We start from the raw sequence: 10622 nt of genomic DNA, 5'->3' as shown, positions 1-10622 counted from the left end.
GTCTTGGGAGTGACAAGCTGTCCATAAGTCAGCTGTGGGACCATGCACCAAAGCTATCAATCCCATACGGGGCTGCACTAGCAAGAGCAGAGAGGGGGGGGGATTGCTCCCCTCCATCAGCACATGTGAGGCCAGATCTGGGTGCGGAGACCAGTCTGGGGCTTCCCAGTACAAGGCAGACAGCATCAGGCCACAAAACTGAAGCCCAGGATTGATGGGGAGAGATTGGGATTACCCAGCCTGGAAAGGAGAAGGATCAAATCACCGTCTGCAACTGCCTACCAGGGTTAGAGAAAGGACAGAGCCAAACATCAGATCTCTCCATGCCTCTCATTATAACCTTTTAATTCTTTAATTATCCATTTAGGCTGATTAAACAGAGCTCCTGGGCCCATAGTCATCCTTGCCCTGCTTTTATCTGCTTTTCTAGGCATCTACTTGTGGGGACAGGACAAGACTTGATGGACCTTCATCTGAACCCCTGTGTCTGTTGTATGTTCTCAAGGAAAAAGTCCAGTCTCTTGCGTGACTAAAACTCAGTGTATCAGGGATCACACTGAGCCGACACCAAAAGGAGCAGTCCCATTTCTATGTGTTTATTCCCAATTCTGCCTCCCCTTATACACTGAGTCAGGATCCAGCTGAGCTGCAAATGACTCCAACTCCTGGATTGCTGCTGACTTTTCACCACCTCTATTTTCGCTGACTCGCTATGTTTGACAGTGTAGAAAACTCAGGTTTATTGTCTCCCTGCGCAGTGGGTTTTAGAGAGGAATGAGGAAGATTTTTCCTTCCTCCAGTTGTTTTAAGTAACTTCCAATATAATCCTGCAGAAAAAAAAAAAAAAAGAAAACACACAAGGCAGAAATTGCTTAGAATTGCACGCTTACTTTTCATTCCCCATCGGTGCAAGTTTGCAGGCACCCAGCAAAAGTCACTTAGGGATTAAAACATCAAAATATATTTTAAGGCACAGAAATGGTCTCATTTTCCACTAAAGGAAGCGAACTTGAACACCGCTACCCTTTCATTTGAGGCTTGGGCTGGAGGGAAGATGTCCTCGATGGCAGAGCAGGTGCCAGCTCCAGCAGCTATGTATGTATTTTACGTTAAACGTGTAAATAATCATTGAGGTTGGGATATGCCTGGGGAGTCCTCCGTCCCTTGATTCTTGTTCTAGGTTGTCCCTGGCTTATGGTCTCTCTGGTCCCGCCAATTCCCTTCTGCCCAGTAGCTCCATCTCCAGCTATGGTAGCATCTGGGATGGAGAGATGGGTCTAGGGCTGTCCAGACCCTCCAGGCCAGGACAGGAATTTCTGGAGGATCATCAGAGCGCGGAGCCATGCAAAAGCTTGGCAGAGCTCCTGCTCCACACTACATTTTGCGTAGTCCACGTTTGTTGTAGCACCTGGAGCCACAGAGGCTTATGGTGGAATTGGGACAAAACTCAGCCCCTGGTTTGTTTCCCAGGGGTGAGTGGATGGGGCTTTTGGTTTTTTTCCCCTGCACCTTGGGAAAAAAGTCACCTCCCTTTTTTTTTTCTTTTTTTGTTTGTTTGGGTTTTTTTAACCAAGGTCAAGGAGATTTCAGGGAGCTGTGGGGTAGGAGAAGGGCTGAGGATCTCTCTCTTTTTTTCCCCCTACTGATCTTCAGCACAGCTGATCTTGATAAGGGACCCACATCCTGGAGGAGAGAGCCATTTACGGCTGCTGGATAAACAAACCCTCATGAGGCTCAGCAACCCCGTGGTATTGCAAATCGTGAGGTTAAAAGGTTACATGGGGATTGTGGTGGTGAGAAATCCTATGCATCTGTTTCTTACTCTTCCCTGAGCCTCTGCTCGTGGATGAACCCTGGGGGAGATGACCCCTGGGTCCCCAAGAGCATGGCTCTCCGATGTCCACCTCTTCCTCAGGGCAGGTAATGCCACTTCAATAGCTGGTATCAAGAGACAAGGGTGGGTGAGTCCACAGGCGGTTTATCCCACAGCCCAAAGGCTATAGATGTATCTGTACCCATCAAGAGCTGCAGCACCAGGAACTTCTGGCCCTTTGTGCATCAGTGTGCCCAAAAACCCCTCACCTTGTACACCTGGGCAGCCTCGTCCATGGGAACCACGGAATGGTTACGGTGCACCTTGGACCTGTCACACACCACACAGATAAGCCTCTCCCCGTCTTCGCAGCAGAGCTTCAGGGCTTCTTGGGGCTCCTTGCACAAGTTCTCCCCTCCTTCCACCTCTCTGGTTGCAAGTTCAACCTCTTGGCTACTTCAGTGATGCTGGCCAACTCCCAGTTGGGTCAGAGGCTCTGCTGGGGCACCGTCTCCCTGCAGCGCAGACAGGAGAAGTTGGGGGTCAGTCCTTCCCAGTTCCAAGTGATGCATGCCCGGCAAAAGCTGAGCCCGCAGTGGATGGACACAGGGTCCTGGAAAAGTTCCAGGCAGATGGAGGGGGAGGCTTCATCCTGGAGACTTTCCACAGACGTCTTGGCTGCCATGGAGAGCGACCAAGTTTGTTTCACTTTCGAATGATCAGGAAGGAGAGAGGTTTCTCTTCCTGATTCTAAGCCATTGGTTAAACCGAGATCCAGCCCGTTTCTAGCAGGGCTTGAGGCAATATATTTACTTATATTGCTTTGCCAGTGCTGGGAAGTAGCGGTTAGCTGGGGAGGAAGAGACCTGGAGGTGCCCATCCCATTTTTACCCTTTCCCCAAGGCACTGGGATTTTTCAGTGTCCAAAGCCTGTCCTTTGAATCAGTGGAGACCTGTGGATTTGGTGACTCAACAGCAGCTAGAACAGGAGTTTCACACCCTACTAGCACCTAAGAGAGGTTGTGGTGCAGCTGGGGTGGGAGACAACCACTGGCTGAAAATGCTTCTGAGATATCAGGGAGTGACAGGACCTAGCCAGGGCTTGGGAAGGATCTCAGCACCCTTCAGGACAGCATCTGTAGAGCTATTTGGGAGGACTCTACCATCTCTTGGGTGACCCTAAGGGTTCAAATGTACAATTCACTGCAGGGCAGGGCCTTCTTGGCTGTCAGAAGAAATTTCTGCCACTCCTGACCCCTGGGACATCAGCTTTGCCCTTGGGGTAAAGTGGGACATCAGAATAACACCCTGCAGAGGCTGCTGTGGGTCAAAGATGCTCACGTGTCCTTGGAGATTGCTGGTGCCTCCAAGACCTTGCAAGGTCCCAGCAGGTTTCTCTGATCTGCAGAGACACAACTGAGAGTCCGGACTGATGCTTTTCCTTCCTTTTCCTGCTCTTTAAATGCCCTTACTTTCAAAAACTGTTGGTGTCCCTTCTTTCCAGCATCATTTGTTTGCCATTGCCTTTCAACCAGTTTCCAGTCCAGCTGGTTTTCAGGCACATAAGCAGGAAGAGTCATTGCTATTCCCTCTCACCACAGCTGTGATGAAGCAAGAAAGGATTTAAGTGCTTTCGTTTGAGCTTTACAAGAAACAGGTCAAGAGAGGGCAGTAAAGCCACCAGGGTTTGCCATGCTGGTGGTGGCACAATACCATTTTCCCAGTTTGTCTCTAACAAGAAAGAGAAAGTGGTCCTCGAAATATAGAAAGACACTTTAATACAGTCATTTTTGCATATAAAAATCCTCTTTTCCCTTCTAGTAACTAAACCAGGAACAAAAGCCAGCTTCTTCAGCCCTGCAGGAACATCATTACTGAATGTCAACAGTCAACACTGCTGAGTATCAAGGTAAGGAAAAACTGGAAAGGATGGGAGAAGAGTAAAAGGGATTAAAGCCGTGAAATCGGTGTCCCGGGGGCTGTTGCACAAATTACAGGCTTCCTTTTCCTGCTCATCCCAGGGTGATATTCCCTGGCAAAATCTTGGAGAGTACCCAAATGTTAAAAAATCCAGAGGTTTGCCCAAGACGATCCCTTCTCACCCTGCTGCTCTTGAAAACCCCATGAGAATGAGATTCACAGTGGACACCAGGACTCATTTGCTCCACTTTATTCTTTACCGTCCATAGAATTCCGAAATATAGTGTGGTTTCCTGCATCAAACCAAAGGCTTGTCCAGAGCATGTAACGTCCATCTTGCTGCCCATGCTGTCTCAGGGAGCCAGCTGGATACTGGACTCCCAAACCCAGAAGAAAGGCAGGATTTTCTCTCCGTTGAAAGAAGTCAGAGGAAAAGCAAAAGCCAAGGTCTCGTTATCAGCATCGAAGAAAGCCACGTGTCCCTTCTCGTAATCCAGAGAGACCCGGATAGTCCTTGGCCTCCCATTCAGAGGCTGAACAGTTTCGAAGGAGGTGAAAGCTTGAAACCTGTCCCCACAGATGCCAACAGCCCAAATCCCCTGGGAAGGGTCAAGGTTAATCCAACCCTTTCTCCACGCTGAGTCTCTGGCCACCCCCACAGCCCAAAATCCCCTGCTCCCCAGCTGCACTTCCCAGTAGTGCCTCCCCACCGTGAAGCCTTCAGAACCCAACACGGAGCAGTAGGTATCAAATCTCTGGGGACTGTTGGGCAAATTCTGGGGCGTTTCATCCCACCTCACGCTCCTCCGGTCCTCGGAGAGGACGAGGTGGGGGTTTGCTGTGTCTGGATCCAGAGTCACGTTTGCTGATGGGAAGGAAAGCATGAGAGAAGAAAAACAGCAGGTCAGAGGGAGGGCGATGGATATTTCTCTCCATCTGCACCCTCCTGTTTTTTTTTCCAGCGGTGAAATCTTGGCCTGACCAAAGCTGTTTAGTAAGGGCTTTCTCCATGAAATATGCCGTACAGATCTATGTAAAGGCTCTAATGATTTGTACTATTTTTAATTCCAGTCAAAGGGGAATAGAAATGCATCTTGCCAGCCCACCAGGAAAATGTGAATTCCCTGCTTCTGCTGTCTTTTCTTGCTTGGGTCCCCTTTTTTACCCCAGTATACCTCCAGTCTCCCGTGACTTACCCCACTGCACATCCAGTTCAACTGGAAGACTCTCTGGAAGGAGAGAGGAGGACAGAAGTGCTGTTAGGTTGTTGTTTTTTTTTTTTTTTATGGGGGAGAGGGAGTGTATTAGAAATGGGTAAATATGAGGAGGTGCACTTTTCCCCTCACAAAACAAAATCACCAGGTGAACAAGTCCAGCTCGTGGATAGATGGACCTTCAAGCCCAATATGACCAGCTTTATGAGGGTATTTCTTTAATTCAGAGTTGACTGCACCAATTACTAAGTGGAGATCAGCGGAGGGAATGGGACAGTTATCTGAACATGGCGAATGGTCTCAAAATAGCTCATTCAGGGCTTATCGACGTATGCACCACCATCCGTTTGCAATATGTTGACTTTTCATGCTGACTCCCTCGCAGATGGCTAGACATTACCTACAGCCTGTTTGATTTAACTGGGCCTGGAATCAAGATTTTGATTCATTTCCTTCGTGTAGCTAAAGGGAGGGGCTTGCTCTAGTCCTTCACATTACTCAAGCATTCAGACACATGTGCAAATATGCCCGGGAACACAGTTACCCTCCCTCTTCCAGCTCCAGCCCCAGATAGGAGGGTTATTGAGTAACTCATCATTAGCATTCCTTAGCTAGGGTTTTATGCTGGTAATTGGCTAGTGTCCACTCCTTTCCAGCTGCAGAAATGTGTTTAGATTTTCCCCTTCCTTTGTACCTTTGAATTTCCTCAGGGCTTCCTTCAGAACGATGTTCTTCTGAGATAAATCCTTGAGTCTCTCGTCCACTCTGGGAAACTTCTCTGTCAGTTGCTGGAAAGTCCTTGCTTCACACCTGGAAGGAGAAGACTTTTGTATTCCCTCCTTGCTGAATGAGCTACATAGAAACCCTGCTTAGAAAAGCTGCTGGGTGAGCTTGTTTCTCCCCAAGCATCAGGTTGAGTCGGTTGAGACATTGCTGGGCATATCAGTGGTCCCAATGTCCCTGTGGAGGACGCACGCTTGCTCTGGACCTCCTCGATGGTGGGTATTGGCTTCCTCCAGCTGAATGGAGAAGGTGGTGGGACATGATCTCACCCCAGGCCCATCTTCTCCCCAGCTTCTTCCTCACCCTGAGCACTGGGGACCCTGGTAGAGAGGACAACCCCTCCTGCTCCCCCATTCCTGTCCGCTTTGTGATACTGTGCCGGGGACAACTGTCCCCTCCAGAAAGGGAGAGCCACGTACCTGGTCAAGGCACTCCTGGCATCCTAAAGGAGAGAGAAGATGGGAATTAAACTTTGAGCAATCTTCAGGCCCGTTTATATCTCTTATCTCCCTCAGCTGTTGTTTGCAAGCACGTTTTGCTTGATTTAGACTTTCTTGTGCCAGCACAGAGCAAGATCAGGGTACGTCTCGTACTCATGCAGTGGCCCGTTTGGTCCCTGACTAGAACAAACGCTCAAATACAGCTGGTGGAATATCATGTCCACTTCCAAACACTGCTTCTGCTTGTGTCCTGCCTGATGTGGTCTCCTGGGGAGGGAGAGTGTGGTCCTATGCTGGGTAGCCTCGTCTTGGACTTAAGCCAGGATTCATTTATTAGCTCTTGCCACAGTCCTGCAAGATGCGCATCAATCTCCCTTGCTTTGCCTAGGGTTGGGAGGGAAATAGGTGGTGGACGCTTCCAAGATGCTGAAAGACTGATTCTGTGGTCTTCCTCCTCGTGGGTTAGATATGACATAGCGTAGCTCATTAACGTTGACATACAATGTACAATACGGCTTCTTCATGAAATGAGCATCTAAATAAACTACTCAAAATGTCAAGGCAAAGAGGCTGGGGAGAGGGGGAAGAGACCACCACCGCAAGGGCACAGTCAGAGCATTGCAAACTCCATTGCCCAACTCCTCGCTCTCACCTGCAGGGATTTATTCTCTGGCTGTGGGCTCATCCCTTCCAGCTCCTGGATGAGGTTGCCCAGGTGGGAGATCTCCACGGATATCTTCCTATCGTTCTCAGTCTGGGTCTGCACTATCTGCTTCTCCACATCTTCCAGCCACATCAGGAGGAGACGTTCCTGCTCATCCTGGAACTGGTGCAGCTGTTTAAACACCAACTTGATTTTCCACCTCTCGGCTCTTGTCTGCTGCTGCAAGGAACAGATGGGGAGGGATGAGAACAGAAGAAATGAGAGACCTACAAAGCCTAGTTAAATAAAACAGGAGCAAGGACTGGCCCTGAGGCCAGTCTAAGCCCATAGCACATGGCTCTGGATCCCCTTTGAGCTTTGTGATGTGATACCCTGTGGAGTTATAAAATACTTCTGGCCTTTTTTGGGGGGTGTTTTCATTTTTCAGCTCGAGAAACATGAGGGCAGTGTTGCTTCATGTTTTTCCCACAGCCTGGAGGAGACCAGGCGTTGCATGCGGGCATCTGCGAGTGTTTGATGGGACAAATCCTGCTGGGATAGTGTTTGACGACACTGGGGTGAGAGAAGGATCCAGTGGTGAGGTCCTGCGGAGGCTGTTGGAAACAATCTCTGGTATGTGCAATTGCCCAAAACTCCCGGGTGTTGGCATTGAGGGCAGTCGCTGGATGGGACAGGACCAAATCCAGGCCAGGGACTGCGGGACGAGCAACCAGCAGCACGTTCATGGTGTTTTCTTTCCATCCCCACTTTATTTAGCAGGAAAACCATTTCCCGTCTCTGCTCACCTTCACCCCGGCAGCCTTCCCCGTTCTCATGAAGCTGCAATGAAACATCTGTCATGCTTTCTGCTTCTGCTTTTGAGGAAATCACCATCTTTCACTTCCTTAGAGCTACGGATCCATCCCCCAACCTCTGGTAGCCCAAAACAGGGCTGGGAGGCGGTGGAAACATCACTCTTCAAAAAAGATGTGTCTGCATCTGAATGTTCGGCTGCCCCAAGCTCTCACGAGAGCCACCACCCTCACCGGGACCCAGACAGCTACGCAGCAGTCGAAAAGCCCTATCAGGGTCCCAGTTGGACACAAAGCACCCCCATGGACCTCATGCTTGGTGTGGCTGACCTATCTCCAGGGCTGGAGGGCAGAAAGCAGCTCCTGGTGTGCAGCAGTCTGCGGCGAAGGTGGAGGGGTCTGAAGCACCATCCCTCTGGAGCACCATCCCGCCACCCCATCGTGCAAATCTGCCCAGGAGGACCCACATGCCCATCTCCTCTGTCCGAAACACAGCTCAGCTAAGCTGCGAGCACCTCCCTTCAACCATTCGGAAACCACCTCGCTCTCCACTAGCGTTTTGTGGCTGCCGATTTCCCCTCGAGAAACATCTGCATTTCATTCACGCCTGTTTCACCAAGATGGAGCAAGTGCAAGAGAGATGGGCCCACCTGGGTGCAGCAGCTGGAGGCGTTTTCCTCCTCACTGTAAATTTAGGTGCCAATCCAACATCTTTTAATCTGCAGATCAGACCTGCAGAAGACCCCTCCATGCATACAGAAGCAGCGAGTACCTACCAGATGCTTCTGGCTTCTCTTCACCCCAGTCAGTTTTAAACCTTGGAGCCTTTCTCTTTCACCCTTGAGGCTCTTCAGTTTGCTTTGGATTTGCTCCTGGGCACAAAAAAAGAATAATATTAATCTGCAAGTTGTTGGGGAGAGGGATGCATGGCTTCAATGTTGCTCTAGCTAATTCCTGGTGTGTTTCAGCACCAGAACTTGGAAATATTTAAATATTCTTTAGCCTGTTGCCCCTCTTCACCTCAGACCTTTTCTATGAAGCGTCTTGTGAATGAAGAGTCAAATAAAGCCAGTATTTAATATTGCAGCCTCATTTACGTCCCTATTCTGGTCTTTACCAGTTCCTTCTCCCAGTGTATTTGTGGCCAGTTAATTTCTGCAGTCACCGTAATCTGTTCTGCCTTGGCTCATTTTATCCCCTCGTGAGCACGACATCCATTTTTTACCCTTAATCAGGTCCCTCAAATTGCTGCAGCTTCCCACTATCTGCAGAATCAGCGTTTCTGCCCAACCTTATCACCTTCAGCTCCTTCTGCAGCCCAAGGAACAGTATGAATAACGTCCGCAGAGTTTGTTTTTAGGAGGAGGTGAATTGCACCTTAGAAATACCTGGTTTTTAACATCTGCTCCTAAAAGACTCTCCCATGACAAATGCCGATGGACGTTTGCAGCGCACACATCCCACTCCGACCCCCTCTTATTTTTCATCAGCTTTTCTCCTCCCTCACTTCTTCTTCCCCCCTCCTTGTTTCATGCTCACGGCATGACTAATGTCACCTTTCACCTCCCCATTCCCAGTCATTTCTTCCCCTGTGGGCAGGATGAAATGTCACCCAGCTTCCTCCGCACCAGCACCAGCTCCTCCTCCTCCTCCTCTTGACCCCATCCTCCCTCAAGGGAATTAAAAATGCCTTCCAGCACCGTCGCGGTTATCCTGAGATAGTTGCTCAGAAAGAAATTCCTTCGGGGAGAGATTTACAGCGGAAAGGACAACTCATCTGGGATTTCCAAGGCAATTCTTGCACAAAAATCAGCAGCAAGAGCCCTGCCTGTGCACAAGGGAGTGAAGGTGCAGTCCAGCTCTGCTAATTTGGATATTTTTTACGAGCTACCGGCCTCAGCTTCCTTTGTGGTCCCCGGAAGGGGTGACAGCAAATAAAGCGGTGGCTTTTTGTGAAGGGATCCAAGCTGACAAGGTCACTCTGCGAAGCTTAAACTGAAATCCCACTTTGGAGGTTGTGGTGAAAATCAGGCTTTAATCAATTCGTGCCATCTGGGGGTGACCCTAAGAGTGGATTTTGCTGGTGGACTGGGTCTGACCCAGCACCCTGAGGTCTCTGCTCGCCCCTGCATGCCCCCAAGCCGAGCCGTGCCCCTCACCATGCATCTGGGCGCCTGCAGACCCGGGTGGCTGCATCACATCCAGGCAGGGCTGGAGCCAAGGCAGCGATGCAAAGCAACCCCAGCTAGATGATCCACCAGCTCAGCCCAACCTCCTACATCCCAAATCTTGGGAAATCCTACGGGACATCCTTTGCCGTATCCGTGGGAAGGTGGAGAAGCCCCTGGCTAGTGGACCTCAGCCTCTGATGGGCCAAAAAAACCCCAAAACATTAGACTGCGCTGTGGTTTCTTACTTTGCACTCCTGGGCGGCTTCTTCGATGGGAGCGACAGTGTGAGCACGGTGAGCGTGGGAGCGGTCGCACACCACGCAGATGGCCGTCCGGTCCTCCTGGCAGAAGAGCTTGAGCGGTTCCTGATGCTTCGGGCACAGGCTGCCCGCTGCGGCCGCGTACCCTGCCCTCGAGCTCAGCTTCTTGGCGATCTCCGCCAGGTTCCTCAGCTCACGGTTTGGTCTAAATTTTCTTTTCTGGGCAATTCCTCGGCACTGGGGGCAAGCGAACCTCCGGTCCGATTTTCCTGAGCATCGCGTGATGCAGTCCCGGCAGAAGCTGTGCCCGCAGTTGATGGACACTGGGTCGCTGAAATAATCCAGGCAGATGGAGCAAGATGCTTCTTTCTGCAGACTCTCCAGTGGGTCACACTCGGCCATGGCCGGAGAAGAATGACACGATTACTTTCGCTTCATTGAATTTTTTTTTTATCTTTCGGCAGCAGCTGGGAGTTTCCTTCTCGCTTAGCCTTTGCTATCTGAACTGGGAGGTCTTGTTTGAAAAGTGCAGCCTCGTAAAGGATGTAAAAGGAAGGAGGGGCGGA

The 10622-nt window shown here is 50.2% G+C and overlaps 1 protein-coding gene and 1 long non-coding RNA gene across 3 annotated transcripts; one reads left to right on the top strand and one right to left on the bottom strand.

The window, feature by feature from the left end:
• The first annotated feature begins 824 nt into the window (after nucleotides 1-824).
• LOC148052493 (uncharacterized) lies at nucleotides 825-8394 on the top strand. Of its 2 annotated transcripts, none has more exons than XR_015698523.1 (3): nucleotides 825-1095; nucleotides 3635-3722; nucleotides 7306-8394. It is a non-coding gene; the product is annotated as an uncharacterized LOC148052493 (long non-coding RNA). The 2 variants fall into 2 exon arrangements; XR_015698522.1 differs by having other exon boundaries at nucleotides 7262-8394.
• On the bottom strand, nucleotides 3968-10612 carry LOC104011846 (E3 ubiquitin-protein ligase TRIM7). Its single transcript, XM_009464148.2, has 7 exons — nucleotides 10042-10612; nucleotides 8402-8497; nucleotides 6823-7053; nucleotides 6150-6172; nucleotides 5642-5757; nucleotides 4930-4962; nucleotides 3968-4598 (listed from the first exon to the last, which is right to left on the bottom strand). The coding sequence occupies exons 1-7, from the start codon at nucleotides 10456-10458 to the stop codon at nucleotides 4087-4089; spliced, it is 1428 nt and encodes a 475-aa protein (XP_009462423.2). The 5' UTR covers nucleotides 10459-10612; the 3' UTR covers nucleotides 3968-4086.
• Between the last annotated feature and the right edge of the window lie 10 nt (nucleotides 10613-10622).

The sequence above is a fragment of the Nipponia nippon genome, unplaced genomic scaffold, assembly GCF_047370975.1.
Source record: "Nipponia nippon isolate SJK-2023a ecotype South Korea unplaced genomic scaffold, ASM4737097v1 scaffold_47, whole genome shotgun sequence".
Taxonomy (NCBI): domain Eukaryota; kingdom Metazoa; phylum Chordata; class Aves; order Pelecaniformes; family Threskiornithidae; genus Nipponia; species Nipponia nippon.
The sequence above is the reverse complement of the archived record's forward strand: the minus strand, read 5'-3'. Positions and strand labels throughout refer to the sequence as shown.

What these genes read in the sequence shown, in the direction of transcription:
- LOC104011846 (XM_009464148.2), bottom strand. Translation starts at nt 10,458, where the DNA reads ATGGCCGAGTGTGACCCACTGGAGAGTCTGCAGAAAGAAGCATCTTGC. An exon ending in CAGAGAATAAATCCCTGCAG is followed by an intron (nt 6,173 to 6,822) that starts GTGAGAGCGAGG and finishes TCTCTCCTTTAG; the next exon opens with GATGCCAGGAGTGCCTTGAC. An exon ending in TGAACTGGATGTGCAGTGGG is followed by an intron (nt 4,599 to 4,929) that starts GTAAGTCACGGG and finishes CCTTCCCATCAG; the next exon opens with CAAACGTGACTCTGGATCCA.